Below are 23,096 nucleotides of genomic sequence, written 5' to 3'. Positions count from 1 at the left end.
TCACACTGATGCTCAAAGCCCCGTTCATGTTGATACAGCAGACGACACTCTTCTTTGCTTCGCTCTGTTCTGATCTTACATATTATAACTGTGATGACAGTAAGCGTTGAGTTGGTGCATATTGGAGTAACATCTGTTTCACCCCCGATCGTTTTCACACGAGTCTCTGCAATGAATCAATCAAACAGTGTCATAAATGTTAAGACGATGTTAAGACGAGAGGCAGACTTGCATACATTGCTTTGAATATGAGTACAGTACCTTCAGAGTCAGAGTCCGAACACAAACTCATGGGCAGAAACAGAACAGAGCAAAGAGTGAAAAGCTCCATAACAGTGGAGAGTGTGAGTAACAGTGCTGCTGTAAGTGGCTGTGCTGAAGGGCTGAGGGAAAACACTGACCTCAAACCTTAGATACCCTCAGCACGCGTGAGCTGACGGTGGTCTAAGAGGGAAGTGCAAGAAGCGACTATATACCTTAAAGTTACGACTGCCACCCATACGTTAGTCACAGACAGAACGCTAATGCAGAAACACAGTGTATACTGTCAAGGTTACACAAATTATTATTAAGCAGGTACAAACATTCAACTTACCCTGGCTGAGGTGTTTGTGATGCTTTGTTTTCTTGAAGCAGGTTTCCGAACAAAGTTGGAGTCAAATACTGACTTGTGTGTTTTGGGGTAAATGTAACATTAACATTTATTTTTATTTTGGTAAAGCAAACCTCCATGTCGGGGCTTTTTATGGGTTATTAAACATCCTGAACATCCCAAATTAAAACAAGCACGCCTCACTTTTACACTCTACGGCACTTTCAGCTGCAACAACACTGTTTAAACACAATTTTTCCCCACATTTATGTTTCACGAAAGAGTCCCTCATCATGTAAAATGTTAAACTGATACATGCTTGCCTACGTGCTCGGCACACATTTGGATGCATGTGCACGAGTTATTAAAAACCACCCAGTACGCTCTTCAAACCAAACTGCTCAGTCGCTGCACGTCCGTGTGACAAAAATACCCTCCCAATAACCACCGATGTGTCCCACAACACGTCAAAAAAGCAAAGCACATAGCACGTACCACAAACTAAACCATAAGAAAGAAACTGGCTCAATTTAATGTAACAAGCAGCAAGATTTTGAGCCACACAGAGAGGAAAAATATGTTGCCGCTTTGCATTTTTTACCTTATTTTACAAAATAACACATGCATTTAACGTACAGTATCTTTTCCAAACAATGTAAGTATATTGAGCCTTTATAGAAGTGACAGAGTTTGATTGAGAGTAAATATAAGTCACGGTTCACAACACTGACACTCGTTAAACGCACACACAGCATCTGTGAAGCTGTCAGCCACAGACGGCGGCAGGACACAGCTTCTCCTCCTGCTGTTGAGTTGCTCCCACAGATGATTTTCTGTAAGATATGCAGCACGAGCACACGTATCAGTTCAGTCACTTCTTACACTGTCTGACTCTGGTGACCTCTGCCAGCTGTTGTCATCACTGGGCCTGACAGCTGGTGTTGAAATCATGGCGTTTTAGCAGGCCTGGCACCTCGATTGTCTCAGAGAGCAAAAATGTCAACATATCACACACTCATTATATGTTTACACTGTCACAGTATTTTACATTTTGATTCAAAGGTTTTCATAGATTTCCTCATTTTCACGAGTCACTTCGTATGTCTCGTCCTCCAGAAAGGTAACTGCTTTCTTTCTGCCTGTGTTATTCTGCCATCTCTCAGCCTTATCTTGGTGGTATATTGAGGACATGTTCTGGTAGAGATCGTCCTCTGGGTGCTGAAGGGTTTTGTAGTCGTGGTCTGGGTCATCCTGGTCCTGTGGAAACATCAAAACGTTGCTGCATCAAGCTCTCAAAGACTGAACCTGATCAAATCCCATTCTCTCCTATCTGAATCTGTAATGTCAGCTGATGGTTACAGGGGTTATGGAGATTACAAAAGGCTTCCTCTGTGTTGCAAAGTCCACCAAAATGCGATGTGGTAGCAGAGTGGTTAAGACACAAATAACATACTGCACCACACAAGTGTAGTTGTTGTGTCATAAAGTCTGCTTACGCCTATTTTTTCACATGAAAGATTAAAAGGGATTCACCTCAGTGCCTTGCATTTATAAATACATGTGCTGCGTGTGTGAATACACACTTTAAAATATCTATTTTATGCATTTAAAGATAGAAAGCAAAACAGTGCGAGTCACCGAAGAGCAGGGAGCTTCACAGACAGAAGAATCGGGTGCGTCTGACCTCACATGGTCTCTTAGGCGAGAGATTAGCTGTCTGGTTTAGATTTGAGACACATAACGCACATAATTAGTCCATGTGAGCTTCGAAATACAACTCTTAACTTGAAGCTGCATTATTTTACATGTTTTAAAGCAGACAGAAAAAAAAAAAGTTTCACCTCCAGTCTTCCTCTCTCAGCTTACGTCCAAGGACAAGTCCGGCCACGACGATGAAAACAACGACAACGACCACGACGCCGGCCACCATCCCAGCCAAACCGCCGCCGTCCTCCCCTTCATAATCATTTGCGACATACAAAGGAACATAATCAAGTCAAACTGCTGAGACGTTGGCTGAGAATATATGTTCATCGGTGAGGAAACTTAAATTTTCCATTCCAAGAAATTATTAAGATTTAAATTCTGAAGTTAACAGAATACATTTTGATTTATCTGTCAGAAATGTACCTTCCACAGTGATGTTCAGCCGCAGAACATATGTTTTCTCAGGGCGTGAGCACACACAGGTGTAGTTGCCGCTATCCACTGGTGTCAAACTGGCCAGTCGGAGAAACACAGTCTGATTCTTTTCAGGAAGTGTGAACCTGGAGTCACACTGTCTCACAAAGCCCCATGAATGTCGATACAGCAGGCACTTTTCATCTTTTGTCTTTTCTGTCTTGATATTACATTCAACTGTGAAATCACTCTGCGGTTTATTGGTGCATATTGGAAAGATTTCTGGTCCTTTACCAACCGTCACTGCAAACATTGGGAAAGAGCTTTTAAATGAGCATATAGTGTGACGGTTTACACGAGCTACATGGGATTTGCATGAACCATATGTAAAGAAAAGCTCACAGTACCTTCAGAGTCCAAACACCAACACAGTGGCAGGAGCAGGAGCAGAAGAAAACAGAGTTTCCATCCATCCATTTCCACACAGGTGGAGCGACTGTGTCGCTTCTCAGTATCAAGTAAACTATACCAACCTCACAATACATCGAGCACCTTATAAGCTGCGAGCTGATCGTGACGTATCCTAAAAGGGACGTACAAGACTCGACTTCCTCTGGTGTCAAGTCAAGACGCTCTGTGGGTGAATGTTTATCATGCATTTCACTGAAAGCATCAGTTTAGATTAAAACCTCCTTCCTGATTGAAAATAACAACCTTCGCTTCACAGAAAGATGAGACACCAGACAAGATAAGGTAAGATTTTAAATTCACAGTCTGGTTTTTTTTTCCCCGCGACCCTGCAGAGGATTAAGCGGCGTACATAGAATATGTACAGATGATGGATGGATGGATGGATGGTTTTTTTTTTTCAACTTAAATTGAGCATCAAATGTGAGTTTAGGATAGTTAACACGTGGTGACTATTTTTGAAGGGAGATGCATCACTGGTCAGTGTTAAAATATTTATAGCACTTGTTGGTCACATATGTGCATTTGGTTTGCAAGATGTATTTCAGGGCTTTGGTTGTTTGCAGAGTGAAGTCAAGGTCATTTCCAGCCGCCTGAGTCCACCGCAGTGACCCAACTCCCGACTCTGCAGGACGGCAAAAGACGGAATGTAAATCGTACATCTGTGTTCGTAAAAGTCAAACCAGTGGGCTTTGGAATCTGCTGTTTGTTTACTGTAGACACACTTATTAGTAGTCAGTTCAAAAGTGAACTACTTGAACAGTAGTTAGTTATGAATGTGTATCAGTATAGCAGCGTTGGTAAGCACACAGCCCGCTGTAAGTTAATGTCTTGATGCTGTAAGACGTTCAGGGAATGTCAAAGGGAATTCAAATCAGGCACAATAAAATTACATTTAACAAACTATGCTTCTGTATTTCTAAATGTGGGATAATACTCTATATTACTATTATTCTTGCTGGGCTCTGCAAACAGTTTACATAGTTAGAGAAATTAGGGCCCAATTTGTACAAACTAGTTTAGAAAGATCAAGATAATCTGTCCATCAGTTTGGTTTCGACAGTTTCATTGGTTTTGTTTTAATGTGACACTGTGGTCATAACAGTGAAGCGATACATTTTTTGTTAACTGTCAATCTCCTGCAGTAAGAAATCATCCAAAAAAATATGTTTTTACCTAAACATTCATATATCGTGTTGTGTTAATATTGTATATCATATAGACTAATGAGAAGTCCCTTTGTAGTGTTTTATGCTTTTCCTCTCGTTGCATGTTTGATTTCATGGCACGTTTTTGTGAAAGCAAACACATTCTGCTGTGAAATGCCTCTTTAAAAGCAGCATCATGTCTTTATTTATCTCGTCCCACACTTATGTCTCTGTTTCTTTATATTGTATATATAATAGTCACTGTTTGTTTATTGATTATTGTCTTCAATGCATGCACCTTATTCACCAAGGCAAATTCCTGATTGGTTTAAATTCCTATTGGTAATAAATTGCTTTCTGGCTTTTGTGCGATTTGGCGCCCCCCGCAGTTTCTGAGTGCAACACCACTGTTGTTAATTCAAAATCCCAAGTCTGTATCAAATTGTTAGATGCAACACAGATGCTAACAAAAGACAGTATATTGTAATAATGTTATGTTTTTTTAAAAGGTGTACCTTGAATTAAACATGTTTGTAAAGCTGCGATCCAGCCCTCTTACTTACAGAATACACGACGCTGTACCTTTAAAATGATTTTGAAGCTGTTACTTTAAAGGTTAAGAAAAAATACATAATGTTGCTTTAAAGACTGAGAACTGCCTGAGAATGAGGTATGGAGGCATCTGCAACATTGCGGTGGCTGCAGAGAAAAGCTTTGGGGTGGATGTGGCGGGCGAATGAAGGTTCATGCAGGAAGTTGAGATGCTTGGTGTTAATTCAAGCTGCCATAATGGTTTCTACTGTACATCACAAGCAGCACAACAGAATTTAAGCGTGAAAGCTTCACAGTTTTTTGACTTTTTTTTTTTTTTGCGTCAATGGGACACAGAAAATGTTTGTGTAAAGTTAAGCCTTTATGTAATTATTATTTTACAGGTATTCAACAAACTAAATAGTGGAAATCAAATTAACAAGTAAATTAGTTTTAACCACTTATTTATTACAGAATTTATTATTATCATCATATTTGTCAGACAGTGTAATGCATTCAACCCGCTCCTTTAAAAACAAATAAAATGTATATAAATTTAGCTTTGTTTCAGGTTTAATGCACTGCAAATTATCTGGCAAAGCAAAATATTCAGCTTATGGATAACAAACCCTCTTTTATTTAAAACATTTATCAGAAACAATACTGTACAACTAAAACCCTACAAATGCATCATTAAATCTGTGATATCTTAAGGGAACATGTTTGAATTATTAGCACTGGTGTAACTGTGCACACTGGCAGCATAAAGCTCATTCTCCCTCTGAATGTAGGTCATGTACGGCTCAGTGATTCCTGGTTCCTGCAAAACAACAAAACATTTTCAGCGTAAAATAAATTGGAGTAGTTTTGTCTGCCATTAAATGAGCCGCAGCCAGAGAGCAGACACAGTACCGTGTTTGGACGATCGTGCAGCGGCTCTGCTCGTCTCCTGTTGGGGAAATGGACAAGTAATAACACATTATTAATTCACTCTCTCATGTATAAACAAAACTTGAAATTACTGAACTTAAAGCTGTTGTGCTGTTAATTTAGTAGCTATCATATGAATCTCTTACCCATGATGAGTTTTTCTGTGGATGACTCCAACGATAACTCCGGTTACGATGAACGCAAACACACCAATTACAACGTACAAGTAAGGCATATTTGTGTTGCTGCTGGGGTCTTCATCCGCTTTAACATTAGAACAAAAAAATAAAAGAAAAGGAAACTGTCAGAAAAGTCGTACAGGTATTCATTCTATTTACACAGAAACACTGAAGATTGTACTCTCTTTTTAAAAGAATCATGGAATATTGTATCATTTACCTTCCACAGTGACATTCAGATGGAGGCTAGATGTTCCATAAGAACGTGAACACTGACAGGTGTAGTTTCCACCATCCTCTGGTTTTAAACTGTTCAGGTGGAGAAACACAGTCTGATTCTCTGTCACAAGTCTGAATCTGGAGTCACATTCGTTCACCAAGTTGTCTCGATACAGCAGACGACATTCTTCTTTGCTTCTCTCTGTTCTGAACTTACAAACTATAAGCATGATGGGATTCTGTGTTTCATTGCTGCACACTGGAGTGACGTCTGGTTTGCTCCCAATTGTTTTCACAAGGAGCTGCTTAACATCTGCAATCAATAAATTAAAATCAATACAGTGCGACAATGTATTTAATGTATGTGTTTCCAATAACATTTTTAAATGCAGTAGAATGATCAAGTTACTGAAAATATATTGTTGCTCTCCTTAAACCGAGTACACAAGACCAACAGAGAACAACATGTTGCAACAGTTATTCAGTTAGTAAAAAGTAGTTCTTGTAACGTACCTTTGCTGTCAGTTTGGAAAGTCAGCGGCAGAAGCAGAACAAACCACAGTTTCCATCTACCCATCCTGGTCAAGACATCTTAACAGCCCTGAGCTGCTGCTGGTAGTGCCCAGTGTGTTGTACTGAAGCGAGAAGGTCGGACGTGCATCTTTAAACCACTCAGCTACCGCAACCCAAAATTCTCGATTCACACAGGGGTATGAGCAGGCGTGAAGTCGTCTAAAAGGGAAGTGCTGCTACAGGTGCTTCTGCTTTCATGTTAAGATACTCTCAGACTAAACAGACAGCAAACAAACCAATCACAAGCCTTTATTCTGATAAAGAATGTCCATAAAATAAGATAATGCTGTAATCACGGCGACCGGGATTACCCAAAATAAGAAGCACAGGACAGTCGTGAGATAACAAGTAAGGATTAAACATATTGTGCAGTGACTATATAATACTGTCTCTATAACATGTGGCTCTAATCACCTTAAACTACATACTTCGACTGGTACGAGGTGTCCAATTCGTTTGGTTTTCAGGGTGTTTCCCAGCTGTAATTACAACTTTGATGATTTGACATAAGAGCTTTTAACAATCTTGTTATTGCGATAACACACCCACACGATTACCCAAAGTAAGAAACGTGTGCAGGTAACTTGACAGCACAAGGTTGTGCACATTCAGTTATATCCTTTACAGCAACAGCATTGACCCTGCTACAGGATCCTATGTACTAAAAATGATGATTTTCATGTCTATACCAGATTGGAAAACAGTTTGAGTGTAAGTAAAAGTAATATGCTAAAGGTAATATGCCTGAGGTCACCACATATTCAAAAAGACATCAGATTTCATTACTGCTGGCAATAAAAATACGACATAAGAAGCCTGTGTCTTGGACATCAACAGGTATCTAAAGTTTTAAAGCAACCTATAGTTTCATAGATTGGGCTATTTGGATGGAAATCCTTCTCCTTGCCAACTATTTCCTGTTTGATAATTGCATAGATGTCAGTTTGATCCACGTCAGAATCACGATGAGGCCGACTTGAAGACATAGTTTGGTAGACTTCAGCGGCTGGCTGCTGAAGGCTCGTGTAGACGTCATCTGCGTCCTAACAAAGCAAATAAAAATCTTGTATCACGAGTCATTACACATCATTGAGAAGAAGAACACCACAGGGCTTTGTCGTGCTTACCAGAACCGGGGGAATTCCACATCTGGTTAGTTCAGATGCACCTGATCTTGTGTTGACTCTGGTAAAGCAAAAACAAAAAAAACACACAATGATAAAAGTTAGTCGGGGCAAAATACAGTGAGGGAGTATCATCAGGATAATGTACTTAAAGTTTTAAAGTACTTGCAGAGAAAATTGTCTACAATTCCATTGTTAATTATTGAATAGATCATTATTACTTGTCCACTGCAACCAATTACTTTAGTTTGAGATCAGTCCACTGATCGTTTTCTCTGTTTGGACTGTACTTCAGAAACTTTAGAAAGTTTTATAAGTTCAAAGCATTTAGTCAAAGTGTTTCACCTGTTTTGAATGCTTCTCAGGATAAGTCCACAGATTATCCCCGCTGTAATGATGAATCCAGTAGCAACACTGAGAGCGATGACGGCGAACTTTGTGCCAGAAAATCTAACATCCTCCTCACCTGTCAAACAGTCGGGTAAGAAAGTCAATCTGTATTCTACCTCCAACGCAACAATCTGGCGATTAATTGATCTTTTACCAATTAAACTCACCTTCCACTGTAATTTTAAGGTGGGTAACATGTGTTCCTCTTTCATATGAACACTCACAGATGTAATTCCCACTGTCCACTGACATTAAACTGGCCAGGTGGATAAATACGGTCCGATTCTTGTTAATCAGAGTGAACCTGGAGTCGCATTCTTGGTCAAATTGCTTGCCAGGCATGTAAAGCAGGCAGAGTTTCTCCCCCTGGTGTCTCTCTGTGCTGATTTTACATCTTACCAGTATAGTCATACCCAAGTTTTTACTCATGCATACTGGAGTAACGTCTGGTTGTCGACTGACGGTCTTCACAACAGTCTCTGCAATCCCAAGAAAACAGACCATGAAATCAGTGATTCATTGTATAATCTAAACATTTGTTTTTATTATAAAAGTAGCTTCATAAATCACATATAAATATAACATAGGGTTTGAACTGTACCTTTAGTGTAAGCATGCACACACAGTGGCATAAGTAGAAAAAAACACTGTCTCCATCCATCCATACCGGCCAAAAAGATATAAAGCTGAGTACGACTGGAGCTGACAGGAGGACTGACACTGTGTGAGCTGTACAATTACAGCTCATGTGACAACCTCAAACTCTTCATACCTTGTTAAGGCGTGTAACCTGATGTGAAACCTTCAAAAAACAGAAGTGAGCCTGGCGGCCAAAATATAATACAATATCATCCTCTCTGGGAAGCATCAGGTTGATCCTGATGGTCAAAACCAACGTCTAGAAATTCCCTTTCAGGTGCACGAATGCAAAGACAAAGAAAACACGCGTGTCTTTGACTGCTGCACTCACTAACATTATTGATCATTTATTCTTTAAGGTATCAATGTGTTGGAATAAATCTGGACATCAAAACAACAAACAAGGCTCAAAGTCTCAAATATTTTCAAAGTCGTTCATTTCATTCACCTCGATAACATTTTGTTTCATCCGAACATATTCAAGGATTCCTGAATGTTTGGGACATGGGTAGTACTACACGCTACATCCCTGGTAGATGTGCACATTGGTGATATGACCCACACTCGTCAAAGGACAACATGAATAAGGCTGCACTGTATGTAAGAAATTATATAGTAGAGCATTTACAGCATTAACTTCGGTGTAACTTAATATATGAAACCCCTGCAGCAGATTCATGGAAAACTGACAAAAGAAATGTTACTTAGGGACAAGAGGAGACGTTGCTGACTTTAATTTAGAGAATTTCATAGATTTCACAAAGCTGTTCGGGCGCCGTGTTGTTGCTGGCTGAATTTTCCATGCTGTGGTATTGATGGCTCGTTGGAGAGACACTCTGGTAGAGATCACTTCCTGGCTGTCGGAGGCTTGTGTAGTGGTTATCTGGCTCGTCTTTGTCCTACAAAAACAAATCAAAATGTCTAACAATGCATCCAAGACTTGTTTTTCATGGTCACAGAAATAATCTTATTATTCGTAATAGCTTATGTACTGTTGTCAGACAAGTCGGTGGCTAAAAGAAGAACTTTTAGTGGACGTGACTTTGTGAGCTGATGCGATCTACTGGACGGCTTTCAAAACCTTTGGTAACAATGGATCGCTTAAAAACATGCAGATGTGGGGCCCGTGTTTGAAAATATGAAATCATAAATACTCTATAAAGCTTTAACAAGATATAGCCATTACCTCCCACCTTCTTACCTTAACATGTTGAAGATGTGAGGGGAGAAAAGGGGTCGACAGTGTTTAACTCTTGTCAGGAAACACGAGTCATACTGAAACCTGAGCTTTGAAGTTTTCACCGCTGACTGAAAATCCTCAGATCTTTTACTGACACCGCTGGCCCTTTACTGCAGCATGTAAACCCAGTGGCCACTTGATACTGTTTATCTGCTCGAGGTCAAGCAAGCGCTCAAGTAGGACGACAAAAGGTGATAACACAGTAGGTCAGTAGCATAATTTGCATTAAAACAGGCCCCTCAAGTACAGTATGAGTCAAGCTGACGTTTTTGTTTTAACACCTCAGAAACGAGCGTCCTTCCGGCAATTTTAACGTTTTCTACCACATATGAACATTGTGGTCACACATCTGTATGTTGAGGTGATAATGGTGTGACAACCAAAAAGGTGCCAATGACTTTTCACAGAAGAGACAACGCTGGGACTGGAAATGCTTCCTCCACAGAACTAAGTGTAATTACCTGCCAGTGGGTGCATTTTCTTTTCTTTAACTCCTGAAGAACTGCAAACAATGAAAGGTATAAAACTAAAGAATACCTTGGCCACCAAAGAGCAGGAGGTTTCGCAGACAGACAGTCCAGATGGTCCTGACCTGGTATCAACTCTGAAGATAAGAAGGGAAGACAAAACAAAGGGGCAACTTAAATTTGACTGCTTAATATAGAAATGATCATCCCTAGCTCGTACTATCAGTTTCAATAGACAATACTTATATTATCAACTTTAAATTTAACAACAGATCATCTCAATTGTCTTCAACCACAATTACAGAATTTATACAAATACTATTAGAGCTATGAAAATCGTCAGTATCATGATTTACAGTGTTTTCTCAACCAACCTATATTCTAAGTGTGACATAAAACATTTTTACCTGCGATGTATTTTCATCACGGCGAGCCCAAGAAGAAAACACGTTACAAAGGTAAAAGCAGTGCCGCAGCTGATCACAGTGGCATAAGTGAGCATTGTAATAACTGAAGTGCTGGCCTCTTCTTCCCCTAAAATGTAAAAGACCAAAATAAAAAAACATCTGTATCACTGAAACAAATACAACAACATGTATGTACTATAGATACAGTACAGGAAGAGTAGCCGTGCAACAACATACAACATTTACCTTTCACAGTGATTATGACATGCAGAATATCCGTCCCACGAACATGTGAGCACTCACAGCTGTAGTTCCCACTGTCCTCTGGTGTTAAACCGGTCAGGTGGAGGAACACAGTCTCGTTTTCTGTCTTGAGTGTGAACCTGGAGTCACATTCATGCACAAAGTCCTGTCCATGTTGATAGAGCAGACGACACTCTTCCCCCCCACTGATCTCCCTTCTGATCTTACACACTATCAGTGTGATGATGTGCAGTGTGGCGGAGTCGCATACTGGAGTGACATCCGGTTCTCGCCCAATGGTTTTCACGACAACCTCTGCAATCGAAGGAATTGAGTAAATACACACTTATAACGCTACCAAACTGCATGAATAACATGTAAAGAAACTCTCCTGTAACGTGCCTTCAGTGTGAGAACACAAATGCAGAGGTAGAAGCAGGACGAACAGCAGTTTCCATTCAGTCATAACGGTGAAGAGGTCTGAACGACGACGCTGCTGTCAGAAACCAGCAAACTGCATTAAATGGGGAAAGGTTGACAAAAACACCTTATAAAGCAGAGGAGCCGATAATGAAAGGTCCTACAAAGGAAGTGCAAGACAAGACTGCTTCTACTTTTAAGGGTGGACAATGGTGGGGGGATTCTCAAACGCTGGTTTCACTGAAATGCATCAATTTCGGCTAAAGCGTGGGGCAGAGGTTATTTTCCAGAGCAGATTAGTGGGAAACAACGGTGCAGCATCCATGCCTCTGTAGTACAGTGCATGCAGTATAATATAGATACACAGAGACACTGACATGAAACATCAGGTAAGTATGAAATGAAATGTTCGAATCCCTAACGTCAAAATTTAAGGTCATGGTTATTCTAAGTGCCGTATCATAGGCAGCTAAACTTGTATCGGTTTCTGGCAGACGTTTCATCTCTCATCCAAGAGGTTTCTTCAGTTCTGGAACTGACGGATCAGACATGAAACACCTGCCAGAAACTGAAAAAAGTCTAGCTGCCTATGATATCGCACTTAGAATTTAAACTTCTAGGAGTTTAAACTTGTGTTGCGGGCCCCAGTGAAAAAACATAAAAGATGCTGATCTGACTGTAGGACAAGAGAAACTTTCAGGACAAAATGTGCATTACGCATTTTCAGAAATGTGTTAAAATCAAAGAAAATGTGTTGAATAATTTGAAGTGTTATTCCACCCGTCACCCTCACATCACATGTAGTGTAACAGTTCCTCACGTGGACAGAATACTCACATCACTACTGCATTGAGACCATATATACTTTATCACTGCCACGATGAGGTTTTTCAGATTGCTGAACAAGATTTCTAAATCTTTAAATCTTTGTTTGACTCTCCTGAGGTTGTGCACCCCTGTTAAAATAGAATACTCTTGCACCTCTTGCACTCTTACCCACAAAGAGCCACTAGAACAGAAATACTTTCATATGCATGGTTGTTAAAACCATCAACAAGCTATCTGGGGCCACATTTTGGAAGCTGGACATGAAACAAGCTGACACAAATTGAAACTACAGAGCCAGACTGGAAGACAGATGTAAATAGACGCAGGTTCAGACGAACTGTTTAAGGAACCTGTTTAGCAAAGATGCAAACCAGCGCTCAGGTCTGACTGGAGGAGACAGTGAGAGTAGCCACAGACTGTGGTTAAAACGTTGCAATACATTCAAGAAACTGAACAATGAAAGTAGGTCAAGCATTGCTGCACCACAGTCATGAGACAATGGGGAAAAAGGTGCGTATAAACCCTCACTGACTGCACTTGTTGTAGTTTTATTTGGTCGGCAGGCACTGATGAATAACCCTTTATAAGTTTATACATAGCTAATTACATATTTAATCAAATACACAGAACGCAGCATGAAAGCTGCAGTATGACAGGCCTGTCTGGTGACTCACAGTTTTCACTGACTATCCACAAAGCGCTCCTCGCACAGATAACAGAACCCACAGCTTCAGAAATGTATATTTTTACTTCCGGTCTGGGCGTTGTGGTTTGGAACCACACCTTACTGTAGTGCTGGTTATAACAGTCAGACGACGGGTTTCACTTCTTGGTTTTTAAATTTTAGAGAGCAAAGAGGTTAATTATATACAATGCATATGTGTGACAGACAACGTGAATTGTGCTTCATATCTACAGTCAGTACAGGATTAAATACTCCGGCAGCAGGGCTCATAGACTCAAGATGGCCTGAAGATCTATAAGGACCTACCAGCAGAGGGCATAGGAGACAAAAAATAATATAATTATAATGTTTGACCGATAGTTGATAGTCTCTATGACTGGACATATCCTGACAAACTATCCTTCTGATTAACAGGAGACGGGGTGGGTGGGGAACATATTACCAACACAACCTGCAATTAAGTTCTGTAGCAGAAACACCTGATATTTTTGTGGACGTGATCTTGTCTCACTGTAACCAGGTGTTTTTTGTGCTTGAACCTCAGCACAGCATTATCACAAGATACAGCTGAGAGTTTGACCATAAGAAATGTAAAGCTGCAACATAGTTTGCACAACATGGAAACATTTCTAATATTTCCCTGCTTTAGTTGTCGTTCAGTTACTTTATCAGTTGCCCCAACACAACACTGGTAGTTTATCTTGCTCCCATTCTCACCTACTGAGGCAAAAAACTAATGAGAACATTAATGGCGTAATTGAAGGAATCAGCATCAAAACCTGTGGGAGGGGTGTGTAAAACAAACACATTCTGAAGCATTTATCCTGACATACATTCAGAAAAAATATGAATTAATTTCAATGCAGTTGTGAAAAATAACACCGATTTAATTGGGTGTTGATGATGTGCCCTACAATAAAGTCAGTAGTGTGTGGACATATTTATTTAATCATTTATTTATTCATGTATATGTGTGTATGTAATATATATGAAATTACTGAATACATATCAACGCACTGAATGCATCATCCACAATGTACTGGGTGTCATTTACCAGGTGATGTATAAATAGAAAGCGCTGTTTACGACAGTCCGGGTTTGTATTCAAGGAAGCAACACGTGACAAAATGCAAAAATTCCTTATTCTGATTTATTTTTATTTTTAGACTGGTTGTTTTGTGTTAACACGTCCTTTCAAACAGCACACTGGAGGAGGAAACGTGTTTTGAAAAGGCACATCTGTCTTTTTGCATTTCCTCTGAAAGCTTTGAAGCCTGGAGCCAAAGCATGACCCAGATATACAGTCAAACATGTCTCACAGCACTCAAACACTCTGCTAACTATTTTGCTTTACACCCCCCCATCCTAAAATATCACAACCCAATCCTTGCTCCTCACACAGTGTTACGTTCTGGCATCTTGACTCCTCTGTAAACAAAAACTAAAACCAGATGCACAAAGATCTGACAGAAAAGCAGTTTTGCAAATGTTTTATGTGCAAGAATTCAGATGTCTGGCATGCTGGGATTTCAGCCAAAGTGCAACACACTGTAAAGTAATATTGCAATATAAATCTTTCCCAGCAGCCTTTAGCCAATGAAAGATATATACAACCAGGCAGTGACATACCAACCTCAGCGACAGAGAAATGTTTTTATCACTTAAACTAAGATTTGCATGCTTAATTTACTTTTTACTTTAAGTACGTACTGTTGCATGCAGTATGACAGTCATGACAGTGCAACTTAAAATGTGCTTATAATACAGTAAGTACTTATAAAGTACTAATATTGGGACATTCTCATGGCAACTAAGATGCACACAATTGAGATCAGAGCCCGAGGGTGCAGCTCACATCTGTGAACAATTGATTGAAATCAATTAATTGGTCAGAACCTCTTTCGATACACATGTAGAAAACAGTTCCAGCAACACTCCAGTGATATTCACTGAGCAGACACACGGATGCAGGAAAACATTTGAGGCCCACTTCAGCGACATGTCTTTTATATTGCATGAGACACAGATTTTTGATGTTCTTTCATGAATATTGTCCTGTATGAAAACACCAGAGGAGTAAAACTGAAGCAGTGACTGGCAGAGGAATGCATAAACAGATTAGATCTCCAACCAAATTAGGGCCGAGTCAGACACTTCAAAGACGACAGCGAGTCCCCGTTTCCCTCTTGATGTTAACGCTCCAGCCAGAGGGCCACATGTTTCTTCTTCTCCTGCAGCAGATCCTCATCCTTCGCAGCTTCTCACCATGAACCAGACAGAAAAACCAGACTGAGTATGATAGAAGGCTCTAACACAACAGCTTTTTTAAATGTAATCCCAAGATAGCACCAGAAAACACTTTAACGGCGAGCTAATTTAACACCAAATTAAATGGGTTAATATTAAATGGCTTTAGTGAACTTGACATTTCATTGGCCAGTTTCAGAACTGGCTGCTGCCATTTTGAACATCATAGAGTGTGTAAACTTATGTACAAACTACAATGTCAAGTGCCGTCATTTCTACAATCAAACATTAAAAAAACGAAGTGTCCATGGCATGTACACCATTTTGGTCAATACCTGTCCTAAATGACACAAAATGATAACGTTCAAGTTTCTATTATACAAGGTGAGGTCAAGAAGAGAGAAGAAGTTTGTTGCAGTTAATTAGCTAAGGCTAACTGTCTTAACTGGTTTAATCTTATGTTGTTGTGCTATTGTTACATATTCAGAGCAGAAACTCTCCCGTATATCTTCGATTTTTCCTTTGAATAGACAGTGAACACAACACTATCTTGACAAGTTGGTGAAAAAAAAGAAACAAGAGATTGTAAAAACTGTAATTGTAAAAACTTCCCTGTTTATTACCTTCAATTAAATAATGTGCATCTACAGTTTGAACAAAGGTTTCGGCGGAAGTGAGTGGATATGCTTTCAAAATAAGAGGAGAAGAGTGGAAGAAAAAAATGACAACGATATTTCACAAACACGCTCTAACTTTATTCTAAATAAACAATTGTTAATCATTTTTTGGGTTGCTGTTGTTGTTTTTTTTGCAAATACAAAATTGTAAAATAATACAAGTGGTAAAAAAAAAGAATGACATCACAATAAAATGTGTACAATTCGTCATGGAAATAAAAGAGAAATGCAAAACTAAACCTTCACTTATTTCAACTTATTTCAAGCAATTTTTCCGAGCGTGGATTTTCGTTGATTAGCTACTCGAAAGCTCCCAGGTGCACTCGTCCTGTACTTGATTATCATGCATGATTGCACCTTGTCCACCAGGTGGCGCCACGCAGCCGGGCTTTTCTATGCTGTGGCCCAAAGGATGCTGGGAAATCATCTCGGAGTGGCGGGGGGAGCAGTTATGAACGTGAGCCGCTAAACAAGTTGACACCACGTAGGTAAATTGCTGTTTAATGAGAGTAAATACAGCTTTTATTAACTTACAGTGATGTACTGTGTGTTTAGTCGCATTGTGTCGTTGTTGGCGGTGTTTGGTGCGAAGACGGACGTCGAGAGCGCGTCCATTTTTGTTTTTAAGACGTCAGTTTGTCCCTGTCGTCCCTCCTGACAAAGTTAGCCTAACTGTTGTGTTTCACGGCTATGTTTTATGTTATCCCAAGCACATTGTTACACTTTTATTCATTATTACATGTCTGTGTCTCTCAGGTTTAGCACGTTTGCGGGTGGTTAGCATAGTTAGCAGGAGGATTCAGTGAACTGCAGGCATCTCCCATCATGGTAAGTCTCACAGTCCACAGCATCACTGTTGGTTAGCACACATTAATGTATATACACCCCGACTGTAACCTTAAATGACAAATTGTGACTGCTTGTTACACCCATTAAATGACCTACATAAGTTATGTGCACAGGTAAATGACACCTTTTTAAAAGAGCACTATGTAGTTTTGGAGAGGAAAATAAACTGAATCTTAAGGAGGTGATAATACAAACTCAGAAATATGTAGGGTTTTTTTTTTTTTTTTTTTTTTCCAAAGGTCAAAATACGGTCCCCAGAACACTGTTTGAAAGCTACATATAGCCACATACAAATAAATAACATGCTGAGATTGTGTTGTCCTTTAGAGTCGGTTTGTTTCTTCAGTCATGAAAATAAAGCGAGTTGGTGTATTTAGTTCGTCAGCCAACAAAGATCTGTCTCCTCTGGTTGTGAAATTCTCCAAACATAAGTCATCGGAAACCAAACAATTATGAGGCTGAATATGTTAAAATTTAACACTAAAACTGTTTCTTTCTCCTTCAGCAGGAGGATATAAGCACCGTGATGTCCTGGTTTTCCAGCCCCGTGTACAGCCGCTACTGGCAGCACTACCAGCAGGCGATGGCCTGGCACCAAAGACACAGGCGTGCCTACAGAAAGGCCTTGGAGGCCGCCTACGGCCCCGGCTTCTGCCAGGAGCAGCATCCCAGCACCCACCGGCGCTACGCAGACTGGCACGCTGGAGATAACAAGCGCGAAGATGAAGAGGATGGAGACGGGGGAGAGGAGGAGAGCAGCTCGGACAGTGATATTGAGTGCGACGTCAGCAACATGGAGATCAGTGAGGAGCTTCGGCAGTACTTCGCCCAGACCGAGAAACACAGAGAGGAGCTGAGTATGGGAACGTTTATGATATTACTGTTTTGAAATCATCAGGTTGGACTAGAGTCTCCAAACTTTTACATCACTGTTAAGTCAAATATGGCTGCCATTTGTCTTAAAAATAATTAGTTTTCCCCTCTTTGCAGAAAAGCAGCAGCAGATAGAGGCTGAGCAGCATGACAGCTACGTGCCGGCTGACCAGGACCTGCACGGCGTCTCCTGGCGAAGCAGCTTAGGTCCTCCCTGTGAGCGACCTGGCGAGAGACGAGGAGCCGAGATGAAGAAACTGTACGGCAAGGACGCGCCTAAGATCATAGCCATGGAGACGGCAATGCAGCTCACTTTCGACAGAAACTGTGACCTCAAAAAGCCCAAGTACTGGCCCGTTATCCCGCTGAAACTGTAACAGAGCTGTTGATTTAGAGGAAATCCCTGCCCTGATCTCTGGGTGAGACGGCGGCTTTGTCGTGTAATGGATGGCGGCTGTCGACGCTGCTGTTGTAGAACTAATGGCCGGGGTTAGCTGAGGGTTAGAAGTTATTTAAAGCACAAAAAAATGTTGCATGAATTAGCGAAGTTCCTGCTCAGCCAGACATGAATGTCACTGACCTGTCAGCTGCTGCTCCACATGACAACTTATGATTTTATACCACACATATTGTCAGAGTTATTTTTACAGCAGAGTCACATCCAGCAGATTACATAGTTCCTTGTAGTCCTTTCAATGCAAAAAGAATGAGGGTCAGAAGTACAGTAATACCGGCGCCATACATGTAGGTGATGTAAATATATTCAAACAACATGTGCCTGCATGTTTCCACCTAATCTGTTTTTGTTTACCCTGGAGCTTCCTGATGTTACATGCTGCAGTAGCTCCTCTTGTGCCTGTCAACTTAGTTTAGCCACAAAAACACTGTCAACCCCCCCCGCCGTCCTCCTCCGCTCAAATTTAGAAGCCTTCCCGCATGGCTGCTTCTGATATTCCACTTTTGAACACACACACGGAGCGATTTGTTGTTGCTGCTCCTAAACTGTGCCTCTCTGATTCATCAGACGTTTCATCACGTTCAAAGCGGCTCGCGTGGTTCCTCGGGAGGGACGTCGACTATTCTTTTTTATCTGGTGCTCGAACCACCCTGCATCCTTTTTATTATTATTACTTTTTTTAATGCTTGGGATGTGTGTTTTAATATAAATTCTGTATTAATAAAGTATTTTATGTTGTATGTATAAACCTGCTTTGTTAGTAGTGATGTCTTCATCACCACTCTGTGTAACGGCTGTTGATTACATAACTACTACTAAGCTTACGGGCAAGACAATTCTACATTCACGGTGTTTAATGAAGCTTATTTACACTTGATTACTAGAATAAAAGATTCACTTTGACAGATGCTTCAAAAAGTGTTTCCTGAGATGATGTCCTCAAATGTCTTTAGTCCACAACCCAAAGGTATTCAGTTTACTGTCGAATAGTAGGAAAGAAACCAGAAAATATTCACATTTAAGAAACTGAAATTATGAAAAATGACTCGCAATCAATTATCAAAATAGTTAACGATCTACCAGTCCATTTATACAACCAGTGAGTTCAATCAGTGTATTAATTAATTGTATTACTGTATTGTGTGTTCTCTTGGTGGAAGTGCCAACACCCACAAACATCTGGAATGTATCTTCATATTATTTTTTTATCAGTCAACATTGAATTGCCTTTGATTTGAATGGTGCTGTATAAATAAAGTTTGGTTGATTGGTCTGAAATGTGACAAGAAGCTCCAACTGGATGCTGCTTTGTCACAAGCCAAAAGTATTAATATTGATAACAGAACATTACGTATATATAAAATCTTAATCTTAACAGTAACAAAGAACCAAAGCTGCTGGTTAATGCAGTGCAGTAAAAAGTACAATATTTCCATGAAATGTACTGAAACATGTGGCTCAAGTCTTTTTAATTTTTTTAATTTTTTTATTGGGCAAGTCCAGTCAAATCCTTAATTAATGCAATCAGTCATGAAATCCAGAGTCAAGTCACTTGTATCTCTGTAACATACACACTTACCTGCTTTTTATACTGAAAAAGGACAGGATTGATAACTGTTTAATGATATTTTGGGGGCAGTTTGACTTGTTTAAAAGGTTTGACAATATATTGATAGGCATGACTAATACCCTGTAAAGTAAATGTAATCAGAGAACAAATAACTTTATATAAAGCTTATTGTTCTGTTAATTTCTTCACAATCAAATAGAAAGTACTCCCTCTCCATCACTTTTAGTGTGAAACACTGGCAGACAAACAAAAAGAAAACTAAAGTGAAAAAAGTCCAATGAACACAGACAAGTCAGATCAAACCACCAGTCTTTCACTTCCAAGTCATTGTCGAGACTTTACATCCGCTATTTTTTCCAGTAGAATTTCTAAAATGTATGAAAACAACAAAATGATTCCCCCAATGAATGAATGACAGGTGTAAAGAAGAGAAATTGGAACACATGGACGATGTTTCTGTATCTTGTGCACTAACGTTTGAATACTGCCCTTTTCATTTCAGAGGGCTTGCAGAGCCAGTCGGGACACTTAGAGTGTGTTTGGATTAATGAAGTCTGATCCATCTCGAGCTGCAGTTGCGACGTCACTCCTCCCCTCCACTCCTCCACTCCTCCACTCCTCCACCCCCGACTCCCAAACGGGACGTCCAGTTGTTTGTGTGCTGCCGCCCCCCTCCTAACAACCTGTGGACTGCCTCAGCTGGGAGAGGACTCACTCACTTTATTTGTCTCAGGGCCAGTTTGCAGATAAAATGGGTAAGTCGACTACTTTCTGCATTTTTTATTGTTTTTTTTTTTTTTTTTACTTTCATTTCAACACTGGCACAAGAAAATCAGGTCACCCCAGATTCTCTCTGTTGGTCTCTTGATATGTGGATGCGTTCCTCCGGCAGCTGCAGGCTCTCTGTCCTCTGCTCGTGCTGCGGGTGATGTGGTGTCGCTGACTCTAAATTACTCGTCTGCTAATCAGTTTAAAGGCTCAAACGGGGAAAGTGGAACCCCCAGCTTCACCGTCTCGCTCGGGATCACTTGTACCCTTTCAGCAGCTTTATGATTTGCTTTTGGACATCAGGGCTCAGTTTTACATTGCACCATTCACAATGAGCGTGCCAGCTTGTGTGTTTGTGTTCGTGTGTGTGTATTAGACGCCCTTTGTGCTGTTGGCTTCTTTTAATACTCTGTAAACTGTGCCAGAAGCAGAAAAATCCATTTTGTTTGTGTGTGCATGTGTGCATGTGGTATTAAGACTCATAAATCAGTAGGAATGTACAAATTCTTGCTTCTTAAACTTTGAGCATTTAAATTTTGTGCATCCATCTCTATTGGCCACTTTTACTCTGTTACATGTGAATATTATACTTTTTTACCTCACTGCATTTGTCTGACAGCAAAATGAATGACAAAATGCCGCTGGAGTTAGCATGCTAACTAATTAGCCACATGCTTCCCCGGTACAAGGCACTTGTGCTAGCAACGTTAGCGCTTAAATTCAGCTGCTCACTGACGTCCCAGTTCAAACTGCTAGCTGCAGCTAACTAGCTAAAGGCAGCTACAGCTAGCTGCGGTTAGTGGTTAGTGGTTATGCTGCCCTCTATTTGCATTGAACACGAATTAGATTTTTTACATACTGCACGTTTAAGCTAAATCAACTGTACATAATCGTCTTACATTAGTCGGAAAATGCTTCGTCGCAAAGCGCAGGAAACTTTTCAGACACGTTCGTACAAAACAGCTATGCTACAATGATGTTCTTATAGAATATGATGCACTGCTGTAGATTAAACGAGCAACAGTACATGAAGTAGCTGAAATAAGATAATTTTACATACCTGCCGCAGTAAAATGCAACATATAGGTTAATGCGGCTGTAGCATTAATCCAGAAACATCAGATATAAGAGTGAAACACTGACAGGGAACATTAAACTAACTTTCTAACTGGTTGCGCCTTCTTCAGGTGTACCCAATAATGATAAAAATGCAATCACTGCTTCCATTTTCTAAATTGAAATAACTTTGTTAATGTCAGTTTTACCTGAATTTGAATAAAACCTCACTCCTGTTGTGACACTCGAGTCATGTTCAGGCCAGCACCTCCTGGTAAAATGTGGTAAAATGTGATCTTACCTGACTGCAGTTCGACGTACACCCCTCATCCTCCCCATGTCATCTCCTCGTGTGAGAGTTGATGTTGATTGGATTAAGAGGGAGTGATCGGCTCCGTCACCGTGGATTACACAGGGTGGACAAGGTTGAACCACAGGAGACGGTCGCTGTTGTTTTGTAATGTGGATGCATGTAGCAGGAAGTTGAGGGTTTTTCACATTTTCTACACATTTTATGAGCATTTGTTCGGGCGTCAGCTTTATATCGTTGGAATCAGGATGAAATGGAAAGTTCCTTAACATGGTTTCAGAGAAACGAAAACAACACAAGCTTTGGACTTTAATGTGTAATTAATATACAAGTGCAGAGATCGATGTTGACAGTGATGACACCAAGTCGTCACGCTCGTGTTCTACTTGTTTATCGAAAACAGTGAAGGGAAGTGAAGCAGATTACAAGGACGTGAACTAGAGGACTCAGATCTTCTTTCACTATAAATTTGCCAAATATCAAACTTTTCCACCACGGTTGTGATGACGTTTAACAGACTGTAGATGGGATCGCCCACTTGTTTCCGATTTGTTTTGGAGGAAGTAATCAGACCAGAATGTTGTTTTCACTGGAGCGTGACATGAAACCAGTAGCCCCTCGGACTGATCCCATTAGGATCCAAAGCCACTAACTTCTTAAAGCATTTATCTTCATCCTTTACCTCCCCCCTCTGTCTCTCTCTCTCTCTTTCTTTGTCTACCTCCCTCCCATTCATAACATCTGTTTCCAATAAGGCACAGGCCTGTTGATCGCCTTCAGGCCGGTGAGAAGTTGGGAACAGACAGGATGTAGCCAAGTGACATGATTTACTGCGACGGGGGAACCGGAGCAGCTTTTCAGCAGGGAGCCGTCGTAAAACTTCTCCTCTTTCAGCTCCCCTCGTTTCGCCCAAACCGCTGCTTTAGTCTCATCATCGTCAGCATCATCATCATCCCCTCTTTTATCTGCTTCTCTCATCATCTCCACGCTCATTGTCTTCATCATTATTCTTTCCATTTCGCTCCCTCCACTCTTCTTTTCCTCCACCTCCCCCCCAACCCCACCCCTCTGTTCGTCCTCCTCCG

At 40.5% G+C, this 23,096-nt stretch overlaps 4 protein-coding genes across 8 annotated transcripts in view; 2 read left to right on the top strand and 2 right to left on the bottom strand.

Annotated features, from left to right (window-relative positions):
* Positions 1-5,323: 5,323 nt before the first annotated feature.
* On the bottom strand, positions 5,324-9,017 carry LOC119015603. 3 transcript variants are annotated; one of them, XR_005073401.1, is made up of 10 exons: positions 8,877-9,017; positions 8,443-8,754; positions 8,231-8,351; positions 7,889-7,946; positions 6,702-7,804; positions 6,406-6,501; positions 6,190-6,278; positions 5,937-6,054; positions 5,773-5,809; positions 5,324-5,680 (listed from the first exon to the last, which is right to left on the bottom strand). XR_005073401.1 is itself a non-coding variant. In XM_037091764.1 (4 exons), the coding sequence occupies exons 1-4, from the start codon at positions 6,566-6,568 to the stop codon at positions 5,570-5,572; spliced, it is 645 nt and encodes a 214-aa protein (XP_036947659.1). In that variant the 5' UTR covers positions 6,569-6,691; the 3' UTR covers positions 5,324-5,569. The 3 variants fall into 3 exon arrangements, 1 of the variants encoding a protein (XP_036947659.1); XR_005073400.1 differs by having other exon boundaries at positions 5,669-5,809; positions 6,190-6,501; XM_037091764.1 differs by lacking the exons at positions 6,702-7,804; positions 7,889-7,946; positions 8,231-8,351; positions 8,443-8,754; positions 8,877-9,017 and having other exon boundaries at positions 6,190-6,691.
* Positions 9,018-9,200: 183 nt separating this feature from the next.
* LOC119015673 lies at positions 9,201-16,555 on the bottom strand. Its single transcript, XM_037091896.1, has 5 exons — positions 16,486-16,555; positions 11,275-11,586; positions 11,029-11,155; positions 10,692-10,758; positions 9,201-9,813 (listed from the first exon to the last, which is right to left on the bottom strand). The coding sequence occupies exons 1-5, from the start codon at positions 16,553-16,555 to the stop codon at positions 9,652-9,654; spliced, it is 738 nt and encodes a 245-aa protein (XP_036947791.1). The 3' UTR covers positions 9,201-9,651.
* gemin8 (gem (nuclear organelle) associated protein 8) lies at positions 16,501-19,210 on the top strand. Of its 3 annotated transcripts, none has more exons than XM_037090448.1 (4): positions 16,501-16,612; positions 16,885-16,956; positions 17,483-17,834; positions 17,968-19,210. In XM_037090448.1, exons 2-4 carry the CDS (start codon positions 16,954-16,956, stop codon positions 18,225-18,227), a joined length of 615 nt encoding a protein of 204 aa, XP_036946343.1. In that variant the 5' UTR covers positions 16,501-16,612; positions 16,885-16,953; the 3' UTR covers positions 18,228-19,210. The 3 variants fall into 3 exon arrangements, with proteins under 3 accessions (XP_036946343.1, XP_036946344.1, XP_036946346.1); XM_037090449.1 differs by having other exon boundaries at positions 16,513-16,616; XM_037090451.1 differs by lacking the exon at positions 16,501-16,612 and adding an exon at positions 16,670-16,790.
* A 152-nt stretch (positions 19,211-19,362) lies between these two features.
* LOC119014972 (neuronal membrane glycoprotein M6-b-like) overlaps positions 19,363-23,096 on the top strand; it is a 43,614-nt gene continuing 39,880 nt past the window's right edge. The window contains exon 1 of the mRNA XM_037090447.1: positions 19,363-20,632. Coding sequence (XP_036946342.1) covers positions 20,629-20,632 — 4 coding nt within the window. The 5' untranslated portion in view covers positions 19,363-20,628. The remainder of the gene's footprint in view (positions 20,633-23,096) is intronic.

This window comes from Acanthopagrus latus, chromosome 24 (genome assembly GCF_904848185.1).
Source record: "Acanthopagrus latus isolate v.2019 chromosome 24, fAcaLat1.1, whole genome shotgun sequence".
Lineage (NCBI taxonomy): Eukaryota > Metazoa > Chordata > Actinopteri > Spariformes > Sparidae > Acanthopagrus > Acanthopagrus latus.
Note: the sequence above shows the minus strand (reverse complement) of the source record. Positions and strands in the feature narration are given on the sequence as shown.